This window comes from Dama dama, chromosome 9 (genome assembly GCF_033118175.1).
Source record: "Dama dama isolate Ldn47 chromosome 9, ASM3311817v1, whole genome shotgun sequence".
Classification (NCBI taxonomy): domain Eukaryota; kingdom Metazoa; phylum Chordata; class Mammalia; order Artiodactyla; family Cervidae; genus Dama; species Dama dama.
Genome location: NC_083689.1, coordinates 20561722 through 20582619, shown reverse-complemented (window position 1 = coordinate 20582619; position 20898 = coordinate 20561722). Strand labels below are relative to the sequence as shown.

Here is a 20898-nt window from a genome sequence, read left to right as displayed (position 1 = left end):
GTCTGTCAGTCTGTTTCTGTTTTGTAATATCTATCTATCTATCTATCTATTCCAATATAGTTTTTATGGGGGAAACAATAGTATTCTATGGCTTATCTGGAAGAAGAAAAAAGACAATGGAAACAGCCCAGGAATTTTGCAAAAAGTGGAGTATTAGATGTTAAAATATATTCTAAAGATACTGTAATTAAAACAGAGTGGCGCTGGGACAGATGGATGAATCTCTGAAATAAAGTAATCTACCTCCAATGGGCCCCATTTTAGCAGATTAAGTCTGAGCTGCTTCAGACATACCCTTCTGCCTGTCCCTCCAGATCCCCTCCCACCAACATCATGACTTGGCCAAATTTCATCATATCACCCTTTGCATGTGCAATTTCTCCTTTCTAGAGCACCTTTCCTTAAGTGTCATCCTTGCAGGCTGCCTACCCAGACACTCTAGGTCAATGATGTGCCCCCCTTTCTGTTCCCATAGACTCCAGCTCCCACCCCTCTCGCCCCTTCAGCATAAACCATAACTTGAAAGTCTATCTCCTCCTCTCAGGTTTGAGGCCCAGGATGGCAAGGACTATGTTCCCCTCAAGGACTTGCACAGTGCCTGGAACACTGTAGGTGCTCAATAAATGCTAAATTAATTGAGGAAAAGATCTGTAGGGTCACTTTAGATCATACTACATTCCAACTGGGTTACAGAGTTCAATGTAATGTGAAATCATTCTCTGAACAAACATTTATAAACTTTTTATTGAAGTATAATTGATTTACAATTTTGTGTTAATTTCTGCTCTACAGCAAAATGACTCAGTTATACGTATATATACATGCATTCTTTTTCATATTCTTTTCCATTATGGATGATCACAGGGTATTGAATATAGTGGGGGCTTCTCAGGTGGCGCTAGTGGTAAGGACCCTGCCTGCTAACGTAGGAGACGTGGGTTCAATCCCTGAGTCGGGAAGATCCCCTGGGCATGGCAACCCACTTCAGTATTCTTGCCTGGAGAACCCCATGGACAGAGAAACCTGGAGGGCTATAGTCCATGGAGTCGCAAAAGAGTCCGACACTCAGTCGGACTGAAGTGACTTAGCACATTGAATACAGCTCCCTGTGCTTTACAGTAGGATGTTGTTATCTTATTCTCTATATAATATTTCTCCCAACCCCTCCTTAGCAACCAACATCTGTTCTCTATGCCTGTGAGTCTTCAATCAACATTTATTAAGCGCCTACTGTGTGCTCGGGGCACTGGATAAAGCAGTGACCAAAATCAATCAATTCCCTGTCCTTATTGGGAGACAGATGGCAAACAAGTAAACAAATAAATAATATATATATTTTTTCCAGATAGTGAAAGTAGCTATCAGGTCCATAACTGGAGAAGGTCCACGTTAGGTCTTTAGAGGACAGAAACACACAGTTTGAGCCCCCAAAGGTAGGAGAAGGTGGCCAAGTGAACAGGTGCAGGGAAGAAGACTTCAGGAAGATGGAAGAGCATGCACAAAGACCCTGAGGTCGAAAAGATCCAGGGTGCGGATCCCTCACCCAGACACTGGGCAAGGAGCATCAGTCCTTCCAGCTTCCACCTAAGGGATCTTCCATATATACAAGTCCCACCGGGTAACTCTCCTACTTAGAGTCTTCCCATCGCTCCCCGTCCCCGGTGGATCGGATCCAAGCCCTTTCGCCCTGAGCCGGGCAGCACTTAGCTGCCGAGCCCCAACCCTGAACAGAACGCCCTCAAAGACCGTCACTCCAGGCTCCGCCCCTAGCCCCGCCCCCAAACCCTCGGCGCGGGCCAGCGCGGCCCACCCCGCCTCACCATTGGACAGCCCGGAGAGCATAGGACTCTGGTTGGCTGACCTGGTTGTCAGTTAGGGTCCAGGCCTTGAAAACCCGTCCCCGAACTTCGAGGGGGCGGGCTCGGGTGCGGGCGCGGCTGGGGCTGCGGCTTCAGGTAAAGCACCAGCTTTCTGGGCACCGATGGGGAATCTGGGGGGCGGGGATCAGGGGTACGCACCGGGACGGGGTGCTGAGCTTTCAGCCCCTCTGCGGGCTCAGCGCGCAGCGACGGGGAGGGCGCAGTGTTGTCTGCCTGGGACCCCTCCACTCCCACACTGGGAGCCCCAGGTGGGGAGCGAGCAGAGTTGGGGCCCTCTGGATTCTTGAGGTCTCCTTTCTCCCGCCCTTCAGGAGCGAAGTGGGGCGGGGGGGTCGTTCGCCCCCTGTGCTCCCACGACTTCGGGATCCTTTCCCGGAGTCGCTCCGGGACAGCTTGGGGACCCGAGTCCATCCCCTCGCTCTGGACCTGAATGTGTGTAGGGTGATTCGGAAACCGTGTTGGGGGGAGGGACGGATGGCCCCCGGGGCCGGCAGACAATGGGCAGCGGATGGAACCGCCCGGCAGCGTTTCCTGCAGGAAACTGCTCTGTCTCTGTGAGGCCGTCCTGAGGCGACATGGGGGTGACGGGGTGCTGACCTCAGTACCTCCCCCCTCGCACTATCATCAGCTTCCACCCCCACTTCAGGGGTCTGAGAGTCCCGCCTCAACATTAGGGGAGGGGGTGCCTCCACCCAGAGCCTCAATCTGGGAAGACGCCCCCCTCTCCAAGACCGGGATCTGAACTGCCTTCCGCATTCCCCTACCCCTCAGGTTTCGCGATCGCAGCTCTGAGTCCCAAAATAATCCCTGGGGCGGGACTGGGGGCGTGTGGCGTCGACTCTGACGGCCTAATGAGGGGTCTCAGGCAGAGGATGTGGATCTAGCCGTGACAGCTCCTCGGGCAGGGAGCGGAGGACAGGGGAGAACAGTTGCACGCCCCCCGCCCCCGCTCCGGCGAGGGTACAACCCCTGGAGTCACCAGACTTTGGCCCTGCTCTTCCCATTAGGGACACACGCAGGAGACAGGCGGGAATGCAAGCTGGGAGGGCCGACCTCCTCTGGTTCTGTGCCCCTCCTGGTGAGTGGAGGGCTGTTTACAGAAAGCCATCAAGTGGAGTGGGCAATGCAGTGGGCGTGTGTGTTAGGTGGCTTCAGTCGTGTCTGACTCTTTGCCACCCTATGGACTGTAGCCCGCCAGGCTCCTCTAGCAATGGGATTCTCCAGGCAAGAATGAAATACTGGCAAAGCTGCTGGGTTCAAAAAGCTGCTTCTGTCCATGTACGACCTTGGCTGGGTCACTTCATCTCTGAGTCTCAGTTTCTCCATCTGCACAATGGGGAAGAGGGGAAAAGAATAATGCTAAGAATATCTACTTCAAAGGGCCTAGGAGGTTGTTGTTTTGTTTTTTTTTTTTACTAAGTTAACACCCATAAATTGCTTAGAATCGAGGCTACCCCCGTAGGAAATGCAAAGGGTTTTGTTATATTGCTATTCGCTCTTCCTGGGACTGCTGCTGCTGCTGCTTAGTCACTTCAGGCATGTCCGACTCTGTGCGACCCCATGGACTGTAACCTGGCAGGCTCCTCTGTCCACGGGCATTCTCCAGGCAAGAATACTGGAAAGGGTTGCCATGCCCTTCTCCAGGAGATATTCCCGATCCAGGGATCGAACCCAAGTCTTCTGCATTGCAGGTGGATTCTTTACCATCTGAGCCACCAGGAAAGCCCCTTCTTGGGGCATCCACCCATTTTTCAGGCCAACTTCTAGGTCTGGCTGCTCCAGCTGGTTTGGATCTTAGGAATGACCCAGAGCTGTTTTTTTGTTTGTTTGTTTTAATTCCCAGGGTCTCGGGTTTGGGTGTGGCCAGGTCCCTGAAGGAAGGGGCTGATCCCACTGAGGTAGTTGGCCAGCTGTGTGTGAGGCTGGCCCAGACCTCTAAGCCCCAGTCCAGGTTTTTTCCATGACCCAGCTCTTCCCAGAGAGCTTCCTGAAAACAAGTCTTGAGAGGCACTGACTGTCCTCTGTGCTGCCCCGCTGGCCGGCCCCTTATAGCCAGTGTGAGGGACGGGAAACAGCTGCTTCAGGACGGTAAGTTCCCCACCACTCCCTCCTCCCTTGGGGAGTGAGGGTGGGGGAGATGTCAGGAACCCAGGTTGGACAGAGGTGGCGAGTGGGCCCATCTCCCCAGTCATGAGCAAAATGAGTCAGGTGGTCCAACGGATGGCTGGTGGGTGTTAGGTATGCAGGTGGTCATCAGGAGTGCAGGAGACCTGAAGAGGTGATGGGGAAATTTGCCAGGTGGTTAGTGCAGATGGGCAGTAGGTCAGGAAGAGTACAGATTGGGGCTGCCGGGCACCTGCTGGTGGAGGGCTGGGCAGACAAGAGTTCCCCAGAGGATGAGCAGAACCCAGTCTGAGGACATTTCCTATAGGTAATAGACTTAATGCTTTATGTCTTAGCTTCCCCATCTGGAAAAAGGGGAACCATCCTACCTTGCAGGTTTATACTGGGGGAGGTACCTTAAATGAGACCAGGCACAGAGTCGGCACTCAATCCAAGCTGTTTACACGTCTCTGAGGGTTTTTCATGTGGGTTCTTCAAAGGCCCATCTTTCCTGCTCTGTGCTTTCTGAAACAAAGCACAGTAACTTTGATTGTGGACTCAATAACAAGGTTCTGGAAAAATCCTGGTTAAATATCACATTATTAGATGTGACCCAATCTTCAGTTTCTTTTTTAGATTTACTTATTTTTATTTGTTTGTTTTTGGCTGCACTGTGTCTTTGTTGTTGTGGCTTTCTCTAGTTGCGGCAAACCCAGGCTGCTCTTCATTGCATCGTGCAGTGCCCAGGCTTCCCATTGTGGTCGCTTCTCTTATTGTGGAGTGTGGGCTGTAGGCGTGTGGGCTTCAGTAGTTGTGGCACACGGGGCTTAGTTGCTCCACTGCATGTGGGATCTTTCTGGACCAGGGATTGAACTCATGTCCCCTCCATTGGCAGGTGGATTTTTAACCACTGGATCACCAGGGAAGCCCCTCCCTCAGTTTCTTAGAGCCTCCATCACATCACCTGAAGAGTCTCTCTCCCTTTGGCCCCAAACATAGCCACAGCTCTCACAATCTGGGGGCTTGTGGTTCCACTACAATTTCTCACAAACTAAGGGCAGAGCCCTGTGGCACCCCAGTAGAGACATCACAAGGAGACTTTGCATCCTTGGTGCCTCTGATCCACAGCTCTTCATCATTCCTAAAGGATCTCACAAGTGACCCTGATGTAAATTTGGATATACAATTATATTTTGTTTGCACTCTAAGGAAAAAAAAAGTAAGAATTCTGTTTTCTGTTTGTTTCTTTTCAGTATGCAGAATCTGACCAGATGAGTTTTTAATGAGCCCACGAAGGGCTTCCAACTCTTGACTTCCTCCTCTGAATGTTCACATTCCACCCCTTTAAGCGTCAGTTTCTAATTTCTTCCTGGGACTGACAGAAACCTCCTCAGGTCTGGAAAGCCCCGCCCCCTGCCCCGCCCCCAGATGCTCTGGTTCCCTTATCACCATCCCCTCTTCTTTTGATGCCCTTCCCGCCCAGCAGGCTAAGGAGGCCTGGCACTGGAGGGCCCCCACAGTCATTCATTCCAAACTTTCAAGGCCACTTGAGGGAGGAGGGAGGAGAGAACCTGTGTGTGTGTGTGGCGGGGAGAGGGGGGAGGTTGGGGGATGGAGAGGAGCGCTTGGGTCTGTTTACTCATGCAGAGTCCAGATAGACCCCAGAGGCACAGTCAGAGGGGCAGGTCCAGCCCTACCCACCCTCACCCCTCTGGGGGCCTTTTTCAGGGTGTGAAAAAGGTGGCGGCTACTCCGGGAAACATGGCCAAGTTTGCCCTGAATCAGAACCTGCCGGGTAAGTGTGCAAAATGGCATTTGTGTGTGTAGAGATCCACACCTGGCGCCCAAGTTCCCACACAGCCCTGCAGTTCCCTTCTCTGCAGAGTGGTCAGAGGGCCCTTTATAAAGGTGGATAATGTCCTGACCCTGCTTAACATTTGCCTCTGGTGCCCTATTACAGGTGGAATAAAACTCCAGCTCCTCACGGTGGCCCAGAAGGTTCCTCACAGTCTGGCCCAAGTCCACCTCTTCTAGTCCTCTCCCCCCTCCCTTCTTTCACTCTGCTCTGCACATCCTCATCTCCATCCCACTTTTACTCAGGTCTACCCTGCTCATTCCACCCCAGAGCCTTTGCACGCGCTGTTTTCTTTCAGGAACCTTCCGTCCCAGCTGCTTTCTCCTTCTCATTCAGGGCTCAACTTCTGAGTTCCCTCCGCAGGAAATCTGCTGGGACAGCCAGAGCCAAAGCCTGTCAGTTACTCTCTGTTTCATCTCGGAATTTTTATTTTTGCCCTAAGGACCTTTTTTGAACGTTTGCGTTTAATTATCTGTCTACTACAAGCGGGCAAGAATGCTTTTCTTGTTCATTGCTATGTCCTCAGTACCTAGAAGAGTGTTTGGTACACAGTAGGTGCTCAACACGTGAATGCACAACTTTTGGGGGTGCAGATAGGTGTTTAAACCTCTGTGTGCAACCGCAGGTGTGCAGGGTTTAGAGCAGGTGGCATCGTGAAAGCATGTCGTGGGGTGGTGGGGAGGTGCTCCTTTTGTTAGTCTCTCTGCGTCTCCCAGGCCTGACGTCCCTCCATGCCCCTGTCATGTCCGCAGACCTGGGCGGCCCTCGCCTGTGCCCCAGCGCGACTGGGGGCGCCCGCAGCCCGAGCTCGCCCTACTCAGTGGAGACCCCCTACGGCTTCCACCTGGACTTGGACTTCCTCAAGTATGTGGAGGAGCTGGAGCGTGGCCCCGCCGCCCGCCGCGCTGCGGGGCCCCAGCCCGCGCGCCGTCCCCGCGCGCCCCGGGCTGGCCTCGCAGGCGCGCGCAGCCCAGGCGCCTGGACCTCCAACGAGTCCCTGGCTAGTGACGACGGCGTAGCGCCGGGCGCACTCTCCCCCGGTGCGCCGTCCGCGCTGATGCTGCCGCCGCTCTCCCCGCGCGCACCCGTGCGCAACCCGCGCGTCGAGCACACGCTCCTGGAGACCAGCCGGCGGTTGGAGCTAGCGCAAGCGCAAGAGGGCGCGCCCAGCCCGGCCCGCGCGGCCCCGCGCAGCCCGCGCGGGTCTGGCCACAGCAGCCCCGCCCCCAACCCGGCCCTGGCCTCGCCGGGCCCCGCGCAGCTGCAGCTGGTGCGCGAGCGGATGGCCGCGGCGCTGCGGCGCCTGCGCGAGCTCGAGGAACAAGCGCGCGCGCTGCCCGAGCTGCAAGAGCAGGTGCGCGCGCTGCGCGCCGAGAAGGCGCGGTTGCTGGCTGCGCGCCGGCAGCCGGAGTCCGACGGGGAGGCCGAGGCGCGCCCAGACAAGCTTGCTCAGCTGCGGCGGCTCACCGAGCGCCTGGCCACTTCTGAGCGCGGCGTTCGTGCCAGGGCCAGCGCCGGGGCTGACGGCCCGGACGGGTCGGCTTCTAGCCACAGCGAGGGTGCGCCGCCGGTCCTCGACCGGGCGCCCCAGACACGGGAGGCAGGCACCCAGATCGTGCCGGAGACCCAAAAGGTGGGAGTCCAAGTGGTGCCGGAGACACAGGAGACCGGCGTGGGGGCAACTCCTGAGACCCTCGAGGCGGAGGCGTGGGTGACGGAGGCTCTGCTGGGGCTGCCCGTGGCCGCCGAGCGCGAGCTGGACCTGCTTCGCGCCAGCCTGGAGCATCAGCGCGGGGTGAGCGAGCTCCTGCGGGGCCGGCTGTGCGAGCTGGAGGAAGCCCGCGAGGCTGCTGAGGAGGCCGAGGCCGAGGCCGTGGCGTCCCGGCCCCAGCCGTGCGAGGCTACCACCCAGACCCCATGGGATTATGTGGAGAAGACCACGCAGACCGATGCTCCACTGGAGGCCCTGGCCCCGATGTCGGAGAACCCGCCCGGATCCACGGATGGGGATAGGGCCGTGGCACCCGCGGGTGAGTCCCCATCCCTCGCTGAGCCCTGGCTTGCTGGCCGCTGAATTCGAACTCAGTGTCCTCATCTGATCTCCGCCAGGCACCCTCAAATCCATCATGAAGAGGAAAGATGGTACACCTGGTGGCCAAACCCGCCCCGGACCAAAGAGCCTGCAGTTTGTTGGGGTCCTCAATGGAGAGTGAGCACTTTTCCCTTCCCCATGGCAGCATCTGCTGGGACATAGACTGGAGTTTTGAATCCCAGCTCTACCCCTCGCTTGCAGCGTGGTCTTGGCAGGCCTCAGTGTCCACATCTGTAAAATGGGGGCAGCCACTTCCCACCTCGCAGGACACCAGACTGAGCCCACAGGGGAGGCTCAGCATCAGCCTCCCACTCTGCCCCCAGGTACGAGAGCTCATCCAGCGAGGGCGACAGCGAGGATGGCGCTGCCGAGCCCACGAGGAGCAGTTCCTCGGGCTCAGGCGACGACAGCGGCGCGGCATCCGACTCCGAGACCCCTGGCGCTCCCAGCGGCAAGGAGGACCGGGACGCCGAGCCGGAGGCAGAGCCGGAGGCAGAGCAGGAACCTCAGCCGGGTGCCCAGGGGAGGTGAGCCGCACGGGGGACACGGAATGGGGACGGCTGCTCTTTCCTCGTCTTCCCACTCTCCATCCCGAACCCTCCTGGAGCCTCTCCGTCTCCTAGGTGCGAGCTGAGCCCACGTTTGAGGGAAGCGTGTGCAGCGCTGCAGCGGCAGCTGAGCCGGCCCCGCGGGGTCCCCCGCGACAGTGTGAGTGAATAGAGAGCCCTTCAGAGTCAGAGGCCCGCCGGGGACCCCGTCTGACGCCCGCCTAGGGAAGAGCATCGCCTTGTTTAGAGTTAAGGGGGCCCCAAGTTCTGTCACCTCGCGCCAGGGCCCTCCATGGATACCAAGGTCTCCAAAGGGATCTCCGCCCCAGAACTGGGCTGATCTCTCTGATTTCCCCAGAAGGGTCCACCCCAAGCCCCAGCCCCATCCCGGACTCCCCCAAAACAAGCGCTCACCGTCTTCCTCCACTCCTGCTTCTCCCGAAGGCTCTTCTCGGGAAGAGGAGCATCCTTGCCCCCTGGGGGCATGTACCCACACTGACGCTACTCCATCCTCCAAAGGGGTGCTGCCCAACGAGTCCACGCCCCCCCCCCCCCCCCAAATACGGAGGGACCACCCTCCCCTGCCTGGCCTCCAGACCTGCCCTGGACCTTCGCTGATGTCTCTCCCTGGCAGGGTGCGGCGCGCCTGGTGGCGCAGGAGTGGTTTCGGGTGTCGAGCCAGCGGCGCTCTCAGGCGGAGCCCGTGGCCGGGGTGCTGGGCGCGGTGGCGCGCCTGGGGCGGGAGCTGCTGGAGCACGTGGTGAACCTGGCGGATGGCAACGGAAACACAGCCCTGCACTACAGCGTGTCCCATGGGAACCTGGCCATCGCGAGCTTGCTGCTGGATACGGGTCAGCATTGAGGAGGGGTGGGGAGGGCACTAGGGAATAGGGACCCACGGAAGGGGGAATCTGGGTAGTGCTGGGCTGGCACTACCATCCTGCACCTGCCAAGGATGCAGAGAAGGACTGGCATTCTCGCCTAAACTCTCACCTCCCATCATCTCAGATCACTGTCTCCACAATCCTTGGGCCTCATGGGACCATTAGCCATTGCTCCCATCCAGTTTCAGGGCACTGTCTCCTTGCTCACCCTCTGGCCTGTTATTAACTCCTCCTTCATGTACTCTTTCAGACTCCTCCTGCTGCCCTTCCCTCACTTCATCCTGCTTGCTTATCAGACTTCACTGAGGCACACAGTAGACCCTCTGGTGTTTGTTGAATGAATGAGCTTTCATGAATGGGAGCTCTGGGTGGGTGTGTGTAGGGAGTGGAGAGAATGATCAGTTTTACTTGATAAGTATCAAACATAATTTCCCACAGAGGTAAGGGCCATGACAAAATCAGGGGAGGGAATCAAGAAATAGGGTAATCCTTTAGCTTAGGATCCTTCCTTAGCAAGGCCTCAGAGAAGGGAAAAGCAGGGGAGGATAGGTGGGGCGCCTGGCTGTGGTTACTTTGAGCCCCTTCTGCACCTAACATCCTCCACCAGGGTCACAGAAGCCTGTGGGAGGAATGGACACCTAGACAGTAGGCCACACAACTGGGGGATGCCCTTAGTCCTGACTGAACCACCCCACCTTTTAAAAAAATTTATTTGCTTGTACCAGGTCTTGATTATCTCATGCAGGATCTTTGTTGTGGAATGTGAAATCTTAGTTGTAGCATGTGGGATCTAGTTCCCTGAACAGGGATGGAACCTCAGGCCCCCTGCATTGGCAGCACAGAATCTTAACCACTGTACCACCAAGGAAGCCCAGTAACTTAACCTTTTTACTTCTCAGCCCACTGTCTCAGATCTCCTCTGACTAGGACATCTACTCCAATACCCTGGTCCCTTCCTTTCCCCAAACCTCTCCCACCATTCATCTCCCCAAAGTGCACCTAGCCTTGATCAGAATGGCTAGGTGCATTAAACACCCTGGGGAATGAGATCCAGAGGTAGGTGCTATGATGTGTGGGAGGGGGCCAAGATGGCAACAGAACTGACTCCAGAGGAAACAGAGCTGACATTTGTGTTCACCTGTCAAGGACAGGCAGCAACAACCAAACTGTTTCCCAGGGTTGCTGTGACAAAGAACCACAAAGTGCCACAACGTGGGAGGTTTAGAACAAATTCATTGTGTTGCAGTTCAGGAGGCCACTAAGTTCACAGGACTGGTTCATTCTTAGGAGGTCCGAGTGACTGTTGCGTGCCTTTCTCCTAGTTTCTGATGGCAGCTTATCTCTGCCTTCAGCATCACATGGAGATCTCTGTGTCTGTTTCTTCTGAGGATACCAGTCATATGGAATTGTTCAGTTGCTCAGTTGTGTCTGATTCTTTGTGACCCCATGGATGGCAGCATGCCAGGCTCCTCTGCCCTCCTCTATCTCCTGGAGTTTGCTCAAATTCATGTCTATAAGTGATGGGGCCAAATTCCTTTTGATCTGTTCTGGCTGCTGCGTGGAAACTGGAGTAAACTTGGGACACCACGGGGGCCCAGCTGACAGTTCTCTGGGGGAACAACAATGGTGGCTTTGTGGGCGGTAGTCCTTTTATTGATGCTTTCCAACTAGTGTTGAAGCCTCTTGAGAGTCCCTTGGACTGCAAGGAGATCGAGTCAATCCTAAGGGAAATCAACCTTGAGTATTTATTGGAAGGACTAATACTGAAGCTGAAGCTCCAGTATTCTGGCCACCTGATGTGAAGAGCCCACTCATTGGAAAAGACCCTCATGCTGGGAAAGATTGAAGGTGGAAGAGGGCAACAGAGGATGAGATGATTGGATGGCATCACTGATTCAATGGACATGAACTTGAGCAAATTCCAGAAAATAGTGGACAGGGAGGCATGGCATGCTGCAGTCAGACACGACTGAGTGAACAATGGGAGATATTGCTCTAGGTACTGGGGGATACAGTGGTAGACAGAACCAAGTCTCCAAACCAGTTTGTAATAGGGAGGTGAGGAAACCCTTCAGTGAGATCGAAACAACTCTGAAGGTAAGAGAAGGGCCACATGGCTCTTGGAGAGGGAAGAGCCGTGTAAGGCAGAGGAACAGTAAAATCATGCATGACCTTCAGTGACCAAGCTGGCTAAACAGATGGTGAACTTTGATGCTTGGAGGGAAGTGAGTGGACCAAGAAGTGTCAGCTTCTTCAACTGAGCCCTCTTCTCTCTCCCAGGGGTCTGCAAGATTGACCACCAGAATCGAGCTGGCTACTCCGCCCTCATGTTGGCGGCACTCACCTCTGTGGGGCGAGAGGACATGGCTGTGGTCCAGAGACTCTTCCACATGGGCAACGTTAACGCCAAGGCCAGCCAGGTGCATAGATGCCTCCTCCCTGGCTGAGTCCAGGGGGCACTTTCACTTTCCAAGCCAAGTGTCTGGGACCCTCCTCCCTTTTCTGCAGAGCCCACACCAGCCCTGTCCCCTTCTTTCCCTCTTCCCAGACGGGACAGACAGCCCTCATGCTGGCCATCAGCCACGGCCGTCAGGACATGGTAGCTGCCCTGCTGGCGTGCGGGGCGGACGTGAATGTGCAAGATGCAGACGGGGCCACGGCGCTCATGTGCGCCAGCGAGTATGGGCGCCTGGACACTGTGCGGTTGCTTCTGGCCCAGCCGGGCTGCGACCCTGCCCTCCTGGACAACGTGAGCCACCGTGGGGCTGGTGTGGGGTAGCGGTGCCTTGATTCAGGGACCTGACTGTCTCCATGATCCCTCAGGAGGGCACCAGTGCCCTGGCCATTGCCCTGGAGGCTGAGCAGGACGAGGTGGCCGCTCTGCTGCACTCCCACCTGAGCTCAGGCCAGCCTGGCCCGCAGGTGAGTGTGACCCCATCCTGCAGAAAGGGAGTTTCCCAGCTGCACAGCTCAAGGAGATCAAGCGTGCCCCCAGGAAAGTGGTTCTCTGTGCACCCGCCAGGGGAGCACCGGGTGGTGGGAACTGGGTCTGATGGTCAAACTTCAGAACACCCCAAGGGTTAGACACACTTTCACATGTAAAGTCAAGGTCATGAGGCTGAAGCCTCCAGAGGGGCTTGCCCTAAGGTCAGACAAGAGCTGTTAGACCTAGCTCAGACTATCATGTCTGTGGACTCCCATTACAGGCCCAGAGCAAAGGAATAAAAGCATCCTTTGGATTTAGTCCTCTTGCCTGGAGATCCGATAGACCAAAAAAAAGCCTGGCAGGCTACAGTCAATGGGGTTGCAGAGAGCTGGAGATGACTGAGGGAGCAGACTAACACTTTCACTTTGGAGTTAGGGAGCAGGGCAAGAGGATTCAGTCTGTCCCCGAGGGGGAGGGGCTTATACGCAACAGTTTCCTAATTAAACTTGCCCTGCCAGCCTCCCCTTCCTGCACTCTCTGGTACACGTGTGGGAAAAGAACCACAGAGGTCAAGTGCCTCTTCCAGGTCAGATGGAACAGAGGCTGGATTCAAATCCTGGCAGCCTGGCTCTGCTGTGCAAGGTGGAGACCTCCAGTAGCTTAAGCATCTCTGAATGTTAAGGGGGGCTGAAACCGAGTGTCCTGTCTGCAGGAGACTGACAGGAGGCCCCCCCCCCCCACCTCTCTCACCAGCTATCCCCTGATTCATCCACGGCCACGCCTGGTGAAGGAGGCTGCGGTGACAGTGGAGAGGACCCCCTGCCCCTGTGACTGGCCTAGCACACTGGACCCAGATGAGGGGTCGGGGGGGGGTCCTGATCCCTGGGCAAAGGTCTGTGGCCAGAGGCTCAGCTTGAACTGCGAAGGGTGAGGATGCAGCTGAAGGAGTGACACAGCCCCTAGTCTATCCACTCTTCCAGCCTTCTTCCCTAATAAAACCTTCCTAACTCATCTTGTCCTGTTTTGGAAGTGTACATAGACACATGGTTCTCCCTCCTCACAAAGAAAATGCCTTGTTGGGGAACACCCCCTACTTTCAGAGTACAGTGGGTCAGTGACCACCTGTGGGCCCCACAGAAGAATTTTGGAAATCTAATGACAACCCAGACAAAACCTCAAGTTTACATACGATATAAACGCTTTATTAACAGCAGATAATCCTGGTGGGCCACGGCATCAACCCAGACATCCAGCACCCTGTAAACAAACCCAAGCGTTGAGATGCTGACAGGTGTCCCCACCCCAAACAGGCAAACTCCCTCCCCCATCTTGCTAACTTCAGCAGACCCCGACCAAGAACCCTTGATCCACGGTCTTCACGAAATCTCCCTACCCCCAGGCAAGGGTCTAACAAGGAGATGCTCTATTTCCCACTCCCTCTGTGCACTCACCAGTCACAAGTTCAGCGCAGCCTCCGAGCCTCTCGCTCTGACTCCAACAGGGTGAGCACGTCGCCCTCGCGCACGGGGCCTTTCACGTTTCGGATGATGGAGCGGCTCGTGTCGTCCATGAATTCTACGCGCACCTACGGGGCCCACAGGAGGGAAGGGAAGAAGTCAGAGTCGGTTGAGAACAGGGTCCGTGGGATAAGCGGTTGATGTCGATCTAGAGAACATTTCTGCCTAGAGACACTTAAAAGCGGCTGAGGCTGGGAAGGCATGAGTGGGATAGGAGACAAGCCGGAGAGGGACCGAGGCGTGGAGAACAAAGCTCTCGAACGCCAGAAGATGCCACCAGGGGAGACAACTGGGGGTTGTGAGGGCATGGAGCCACAGTGGTCGTTGGCACAGCCTGAACCAGGAGAACGAACTGTGTCAGAACTCGAGGAATGAGATCGACAGAGCCCAGATGCGGTGGGCAGGGCCTTGGCTAAAGTTCCAACCCTCGACCCTCTGTAAGCTCTGGGAAATAGGGAACGTATTGGTTCCCAGATACCAGGAAGCAAGTCCCAGCGCACAGAAATTATCTTCGAGATTCAGACTTTAGAAGCACCGCCGCAAACATCCCCCGCTCCCCGCCTCCCCCGCTCACCTGCGTGCACTGTCCCTGCGAACCGGTCCTGCCCAACACCTTGGTGACCTGGGGAAAGAAATTGGGATCAGATCTAGCCCACCCGGTTCCCTTACTCCCTCCTCCCTCCTCTGGGCCCTCAAAATCATGCCTCAGCCTCACCCTGGCAAGCTTGATGGGCTGCACACGGCTCGTGTCCATGATGGCGGCGCGGCGGCGGTCGGGCGGAGAGGAGTCACGTGTTTCGGAGAGACTATTTATATGACTCCCTAGTCCCGCCCATTCCAGCTCTCGCGAGACCCTACGCCATGTTCCCAGCAGTCCCTGCAGTAGAAACGTCACCGGCGCCCTTCAGCGCCGGTGAAAAGATGGCGTCCGCTACCCGTTTCATCCAGCGGCTGCGGAACTGGGCATCCGGGGTGCGCGGGGCGGGGCGGGAAGGGACTGTGGATCCTGGAGGCCCTGTGCGCCCTGATCCGCTCCCACTACTCACCTCCTTCTTGCATCTCTGGGGCTGAGGCCATTAGTGCCGAGATTCCCCTAAGCAGGGAATTCTCAGCCCGGAACCCCGAACTCATGACCCCTTCAACCCAGGACACCTTCCCCAGCCCTTGGCTGTGGTACCACTCAGGCCTGGGGTCTCCCTAGGCCCGTACCTACTTAGCTTTGGGATCTTGTTCCAGCCCTCAGCTCCGCTGTTCACCTCCAGGGCCCGTATCCTGTCTTCAAAGACCCATCTCTCACCTTTCTCTTAATTTGTCCTGTGCGGGACTGTCCGTTAGCTGGTTTTCTCTTTGGGGATGCCCTGGGAACTGACCTCCATCCTTTCTCCCACAGCGAGACTTGCAGGCGAAACTGCAGCTGCGCTACCAGGAGATCTCCAAACGGTGAGCAAACCCCGCTCGCTGCCCAAACTCCAATCCTGCCCTCCGTCTATCAGAAAAAAAACAAAACCCCTGTTCTTTTAGACCCCGAAACGCTGGGTCGAAATCCTGCTTTAGCTGGCTGCGAAGACAAAAGTCTGCGTTTCATCTTGCTGCACTGTCAGACATTGTGGTTCTTCTGGAACAACCAGATGGGGCGTGAATTCTGAGTGGGAATTTTCCGTGATTTGCAGCCTGCAGTGTGGTCCTGACAGTATTATCATCCCCAAGCTATGTATGAAAATATTTGAGACTCAGAGAAACTAAATCATTTGCTTAAAATTACTCAGAAGCCAGAAATTGACAGCCGGGATTTGAACACAGAAGCGTCTTCGATTTCTAACTTGAGTCGGAAAATTAGTTGACATTTACAAGCCCGGGCTCTGTCCTCAGCCCTTGGGAATCACAGGGGAAGAGAAAAGTTCTTCTCATTCCTTTCTTGGAGCTTATATCCGAGGGAGGAGGTAGAGACATAACATTCAGTTCAGTTCAGTTCAGTCGTGTCCAACTCTTTGCGACCCCATGAATCGCAACATGCCAGGCCTCCCTGTCCATCACCAACTCCTGGAGTCTACCTAAACCCATGTCCATCGAGTCGGTGATGCCATCCAGCCATCTCATCCTCTGTTGTCCCCTTCTCCTCCTGCCCCCAATCCTTCCCAGCATTAGGGTCTTTTCCAATGAGTCAGCTCTTCGCATGAGGTGGCCAAAGTATTGGAGTTTCAGCTTCAACATCAGTCCTTCCAATGAACACCCAGGACTGATCTCCTTTAGGATGGACTGGTTGGATCTCCTTGCAGTCCAAGGGACTCTGAAGAGTCTTCTCCAGCACTACAGTTCAAAAGCATCAATTCTTCGGCTTTCAGCTTTCTTCATCGTCCAACTCTCACATCCATACATGACTACTGGAAAAACCATAGCCTTGACTAGACGGATCTTTGTTGGCAAAGTAATGTCTCTGCTTCTAAATATGCTTTCTAGGTTGGTCATAACTTTCCTTCCAAGGAGTAAGCGTCTTTTAATTTCATGGCTGCAGTCACGATCTGCAGTGATCTTGGAGCCCAAAAAAGTAAAGTCAGCCACTGCTTCCACTGTTTCCCCATCTATTTCCCATGAAGTGATGGGACCAGATGCCATGATCTTAGTTTTCTGAATGTTGAGCTTTAAGCCAGGGAAATAAACACAGCAAGTAAAAGACACTGTCTTAGAATGCTCTGAAGAGAAAACAAAATGAACCAGATGGCTAGTGGCTACCTCAGGTTAAGTGATCAGGAAAGGTCTCAGGGATTGGCTTTGGAGTCAGCTGAAATGCCAAAGGATAATGATTAAAGCAACATTCCGGACAGAGGGAGCAGTAAGTGCCAAGGCTGTGCAGCCTGACAGAGCCAGACATAGGAGGAAGACTAGTGTGGCTGAAACACTTTGAAGAAAGGGGAATAGTGGTATATGTGTGTGTGTGTATGTGTGTGTGTGTGTGTGTGTGTGTGTGTATGCTACAGGCAAAATAGTGGTATATGTGTGTGTGTGTGTGTGTGTGTGTGTGTGTGTGTATGCTACAGGCAAAGGTAAGGCAGCCAGGGACTATTAGCAGGAAAGGAAGAACAATAGCATTAAAATAACCAAATCTATGTGAATATCTCTATGTTGTGACTGATTCCAGATATCAAAAGTTTTAAAGTACTTTTGCATCCTAGGTAGCTGGTGGCCCTAGTTGAGGAAACAGTTTTGTAAAATTTTCAACTTTAAGGACAGTGGCGCCCCCTTGTGATTCCTCTGGGCCTTTTCAGTTGGTCTCGGTTCTTACTCTTTTCTGTACTTGTTTTCTGGGGCTTCCCCGGTGGCTCAAAGGTAAAGAATCTGCCTGCCAGTGCAGGAGATGTAGGAGACTCAGGTTCAATTCTTGGGTCAGGAAGGTCCCCGGAGAAGGAAATGGTAACCTGCTCTAATTTTCTTATCTGGAAAATTCCGTGGACAGAGGAGCCTGGTGGGCTGCAGTCCATGGGGTCCTGAAGAGTCAGATGTGACTGAGCACACTGCTCGTGCTTGTTTTCTATAGATCCGTGCCCAGCAGAGGGTCTTCTTTGCACTCGGGATTAGGCAGACTTTGATTAACACACGATGTTGCTGCTTTTTTTTTTTTCTTTTAAATATTTATTTGGCCATACCGGGTCTTTGTTGCGGCATGCAGGATCTTTGGTTGCAGAGTGTGGGATCTAGTTCTCCATCAGGGATTGAACCTGGGCCCCTGCATTGGGAGCAAGGAGTCTTAGCCACTGGACCACCAAGGAAGTCCTATAATATTAAGTTTTTAAACTTTGTTTTTTCTGTATTTTTTTCCCACTTGATACATAACTATCACTTGTTTTAAGAAAAACTTAAATACTGGGGTTTTCAGAAAAAAGTTGGTAAAACCCCAGTGAATGAAAACCTGATCCTTTTATGATTTTTCTTTCTTTTCTGCCCTCCCTCTCGGCAACAGTTTCTAGGAAAGCTCATCTTTTGTTAGTGACTTTTGTTTTCTTGTTAACGTCTTTTGTTAGTGAGGTAGCGATTCCTTTTCAGGCCTTAAACTTTGTATATTTCTTTAACCCAAATGAGGAAAGAGCTCTGTTCACCCTTCCGCGGGGCAGCAGCCACGAGGTAGCAGCAGAAACCTCAGGACAAATTGCTCTGAGTAATAAGCCCTGATCCCCTGGGCTTCCCTGGTGGCTCAGATGTTAAAGAATCTGCCTGCCATTCAGGAGACCCAGGTTTGGTTTTACCCACTTCAGTGTCTTGCCTGGAGAATTCCTTTCACTTTTGTAGAGTTCTTCAGAGAGCTTCTGAAAGAACTGGAAGCCCAGAGGTTCTATAGGCTGGCCCTTGGGGACCAGGCCCCTCAGAATGAGCTAAGTCTGGGGCTGTTGCCCCAGTGTTGGTTTGCTGACCATGCCTACTTGATAGGTAGCGGGCAGAGTCTTTTCATTTCCTAAGAACCTGCAGGTGGAAACGAAGCCTGCTGCCAAGCTCTGGCCAAGCTCAGGGGTGGGACACAGGCCTCCTCCATAAAAGGCTTCTCTATGCCTTCCACTTCTGGGGCAGATGTGGGACCGATGGTGGGGCAGACCCACGCCTCCCCTCCCAGCACCTTCACATCCAGTGCCGGGGCTTCCACCAGCTTCTGGGTCCTGGTCCTTCCCCAGGCCTGTGCCACCAGCAGTGTATCAAGGGATGCCCCTGGCCCCCAGCACATCCCAGTGGCTGCCCACGCCAGGCCTTGTGACTGAGGTGATGGGCCCATGCTGCAACCCAGCCATGTGGAGAGAACAATTGTCACTTAGCTTCAGTGCCCATGTTTTTTCTTTTCAGAACTCAGCCTCCTCCCAAGCTCCCCGTGGGCCCCAGCCACAAACTCTCCAACAATTACTACTGTACTCGCGATGGCCGCCGGGAAGCCATGCCGCCCTCGATTGTCATGTCTTCACAGAAGGTGCTGGTGGCAGGCAAGCCCACAGAGAGGTGAGGAATCCTCAGTGCCCCTCCTGAGACCAGCCCTCTATCCTGCTTGTGCTTTTCAAGGTCCCAAGTCTGTCTAGCGTCAGCTGTGGCAGGAAATGTCCTACCGGGGGCCTTTCATCTGAGGAGCAAATGAATCCCCACCCAGCCTGGGGTGGGTTTCCTGCAAAGCAGAGGAAGCTTCATGGGGCCTTCAAGGACTTTGGAAGAAGCCCAGGCATTGTTGTTTTTGTAATTTTATCTCCTTTTAGAGAGAATTATGTAAACCTCAGGCCTCTCAAAACCCACTTTGGTCCTTTGCCTCAGGCAGTGTCTCTTAATTAAATAGGAGGAGTAGTGGTGTTTACTTCAGAGATTTCTGCTAGGACTGGATCCCACAGACCGAATGGCTTATAAACAGAAAACTGGTTTTCATGGTTCTGGAAGCTAGAAAGTCCAAGTAAAAGGCCCCTGCAGCTTCAGTGTCTGGTGAGGACGCTTTCCTGGGTTCTAGATGGTATCTTTTTGCCATGTCCTCACATGGGGGAAGGGGTGAGGGGTCTGAAGTGTCTCTTATAAGGGCTCCACCTTCACAAGCTAGTCATCTGCCAAAGGCTCCACCTCCTAATGCCGTCATACTGGGGTATAGGATTTCAACGTATGGATTTGTGCGGAAACAAATATTCTGTCTATAGCAGAGTTGTTATGAGGCTTAATTCACGTAATGAACTATTTGTAAGCTCTTAGAATGGAGTCAGTGGCACATCTGCCTCTTAATAATTCCACCAGTTAGGCAGTGATGACCTCTGTTGGAGAAAAACAGGCCAGGTGCTCTGCGTAGGTCACACAGATTGTGGGCGGCAGAAGCGCAATTTCACAGCATTTTGTCCAGTCCCTCCCAGTGGTATCTGGGCTCTACAGCTGATTCACCTTGTGGTCCTGGACCAGTCTTTTGGCCTTGAGCCTCAGCTGCTGCTTTTGTCAGATGGGGTTGGTGGACTGGCAGTGTGATGAGATTGGTAGGGTGATGCGGCCGGGCCTGCCAAGTGGGTTAGAACTCAGTGAATGAATGGCCCGTTTTGCGATCTTCAGATTCACCAGACCCCAGCCCCAGACTGTGGCAGGCTGCCCCACTCCCCCTCACCTCTTCCCCTGCCCCCAGGATGTCTGCATTTCCCAGGGAGGCTGCCTTCTACCTCTTCCACTTCCTTCAGGTGGAGGAAGGGGGGAGGGGAGGCCCTGGAGCCCCTGCTGATGGGTGGGCCCGCCTGCCAGCTGCTTCTGTCTTGCTTGCAGTGTGTGCAGACCCCAGGGGCTGAGTGGGGTGGGGGCAGGGTGGGTCCCTGCCTTGGGTCTGCTAGCACAGTGTCTCCTTAGGCCTTACCCTGGTCCAAAAGGTCTTATTTTTGATTACGTATTAACTCAGCTCGATTAGACTGTGGCTGGCCCTCGTCTCATTAGCGCTTCTTGCATATAGTGCCTGCCATGTAGCAGGTGCTCAGAATCCAAGGGAAGGAGTTGCTGGGGCCATGGGTCATCTGATTGCTTGGCCCTTCTGGAGCCAGTGTCCTGCCCTGGGGGGCCAGTGGGAACGGGTGCTGGAGGAAGAGTCCAGCATTTCACACTATTTCTGAGACCAGGAGCCAGGACAGGCTTACTGCTTGGGGGCAGAAAGTGGTCAGCTGACCCTTTGGGGGACCCCACTGGAGAGGCCTGTGCATTCTGAAACACCCTGCAATCTGGCCTCCACATCTCCGGTTTCAGCAGATATGTTGCTGCCTGGGCAGGTAGTGCTCCCTCAGCTTCCTCCCCACTGCTCTCTGGACATCTGGGGCTGACTCAAGTCTCTCTTCATTTTCCAGCTCAGCTGTAGCAGCCTCTGAGAAGAAGGCTGTGTCGCCGGCTCCTCCCATAAAGAGGTGGGAGCTGTCCCAGGATGAGCCTTACCTGTGACTTTGGCTGGGGGCGCCAGGCTGAGCCCTCAGGGCCACCGGAGTGCTTCTTCCTCCTTGGACTCCTTGATTCCCTCCGGGCAGAACGTGACCTGATTTATAAAAACTATATATTGTACTCCCAAGAATTGCTTCTGTTTTTATTTTTGAAAGGACATACAGGCTTACTTAGACTTCAGGGTGAAGTTGGT

General features: G+C 54.5%; 3 protein-coding genes across 4 annotated transcripts; 2 read left to right on the top strand and 1 right to left on the bottom strand.

Annotated features, from left to right (window-relative positions):
• Nucleotides 1–1924: 1924 nt before the first annotated feature.
• Nucleotides 1925–13299, top strand: KANK3 (KN motif and ankyrin repeat domains 3). 2 transcript variants are annotated; one of them, XM_061150498.1, is made up of 12 exons: nt 1925–1955; nt 5237–5377; nt 5712–5778; nt 6591–7868; nt 7948–8047; nt 8254–8457; nt 8554–8638; nt 9113–9329; nt 11643–11782; nt 11911–12111; nt 12186–12284; nt 13042–13299. In XM_061150498.1, exons 3-12 carry the CDS (start codon nt 5745–5747, stop codon nt 13117–13119), a joined length of 2436 nt encoding a protein of 811 aa, XP_061006481.1. In that variant the 5' UTR covers nt 1925–1955; nt 5237–5377; nt 5712–5744; the 3' UTR covers nt 13120–13299. The 2 variants fall into 2 exon arrangements, with proteins under 2 accessions (XP_061006481.1, XP_061006480.1); XM_061150497.1 differs by lacking the exon at nt 1925–1955 and adding an exon at nt 3392–3968.
• Nucleotides 13300–13463: 164 nt separating this feature from the next.
• Nucleotides 13464–14670, bottom strand: RPS28 (ribosomal protein S28). The gene is made up of 4 exons (XM_061150496.1): nt 14521–14670; nt 14380–14427; nt 13740–13873; nt 13464–13545 (listed from the first exon to the last, which is right to left on the bottom strand). Exons 1-3 carry the CDS (start codon nt 14557–14559, stop codon nt 13751–13753), a joined length of 210 nt encoding a protein of 69 aa, XP_061006479.1. The 5' UTR covers nt 14560–14670; the 3' UTR covers nt 13464–13545; nt 13740–13750.
• NDUFA7 (NADH:ubiquinone oxidoreductase subunit A7) lies at nt 14635–20835 on the top strand. The gene is made up of 4 exons (XM_061150495.1): nt 14635–14777; nt 15196–15245; nt 18630–18779; nt 20618–20835. Exons 1-4 carry the CDS (start codon nt 14667–14669, stop codon nt 20706–20708), a joined length of 402 nt encoding a protein of 133 aa, XP_061006478.1. The 5' UTR covers nt 14635–14666; the 3' UTR covers nt 20709–20835.
• Nucleotides 20836–20898: the final 63 nt, after the last annotated feature.

What these genes read in the sequence shown, in the direction of transcription:
- RPS28 (XM_061150496.1), bottom strand. Translation starts at nt 14,559, where the DNA reads ATGGACACGAGCCGTGTGCAGCCCATCAAGCTTGCCAGG. An exon ending in AGCCCATCAAGCTTGCCAGG is followed by an intron (nt 14,428 to 14,520) that starts GTGAGGCTGAGG and finishes TTCTTTCCCCAG; the next exon opens with GTCACCAAGGTGTTGGGCAG. An exon ending in CGCAGGGACAGTGCACGCAG is followed by an intron (nt 13,874 to 14,379) that starts GTGAGCGGGGGA and finishes TGGGCCCCGTAG; the next exon opens with GTGCGCGTAGAATTCATGGA.
- NDUFA7 (XM_061150495.1), top strand. Translation starts at nt 14,667, where the DNA reads ATGTTCCCAGCAGTCCCTGCAGTAGAAACGTCACCGGCGCCCTTCAGC. An exon ending in TGCGGAACTGGGCATCCGGG is followed by an intron (nt 14,778 to 15,195) that starts GTGCGCGGGGCG and finishes TTTCTCCCACAG; the next exon opens with CGAGACTTGCAGGCGAAACT. An exon ending in GCAGGCAAGCCCACAGAGAG is followed by an intron (nt 18,780 to 20,617) that starts GTGAGGAATCCT and finishes TTCATTTTCCAG; the next exon opens with CTCAGCTGTAGCAGCCTCTG.
- KANK3 (XM_061150498.1), top strand. Translation starts at nt 5,745, where the DNA reads ATGGCCAAGTTTGCCCTGAATCAGAACCTGCCGG. An exon ending in GTTGGGGTCCTCAATGGAGA is followed by an intron (nt 8,048 to 8,253) that starts GTGAGCACTTTT and finishes CTCTGCCCCCAG; the next exon opens with GTACGAGAGCTCATCCAGCG. An exon ending in GAGCTTGCTGCTGGATACGG is followed by an intron (nt 9,330 to 11,642) that starts GTCAGCATTGAG and finishes TCTCTCTCCCAG; the next exon opens with GGGTCTGCAAGATTGACCAC.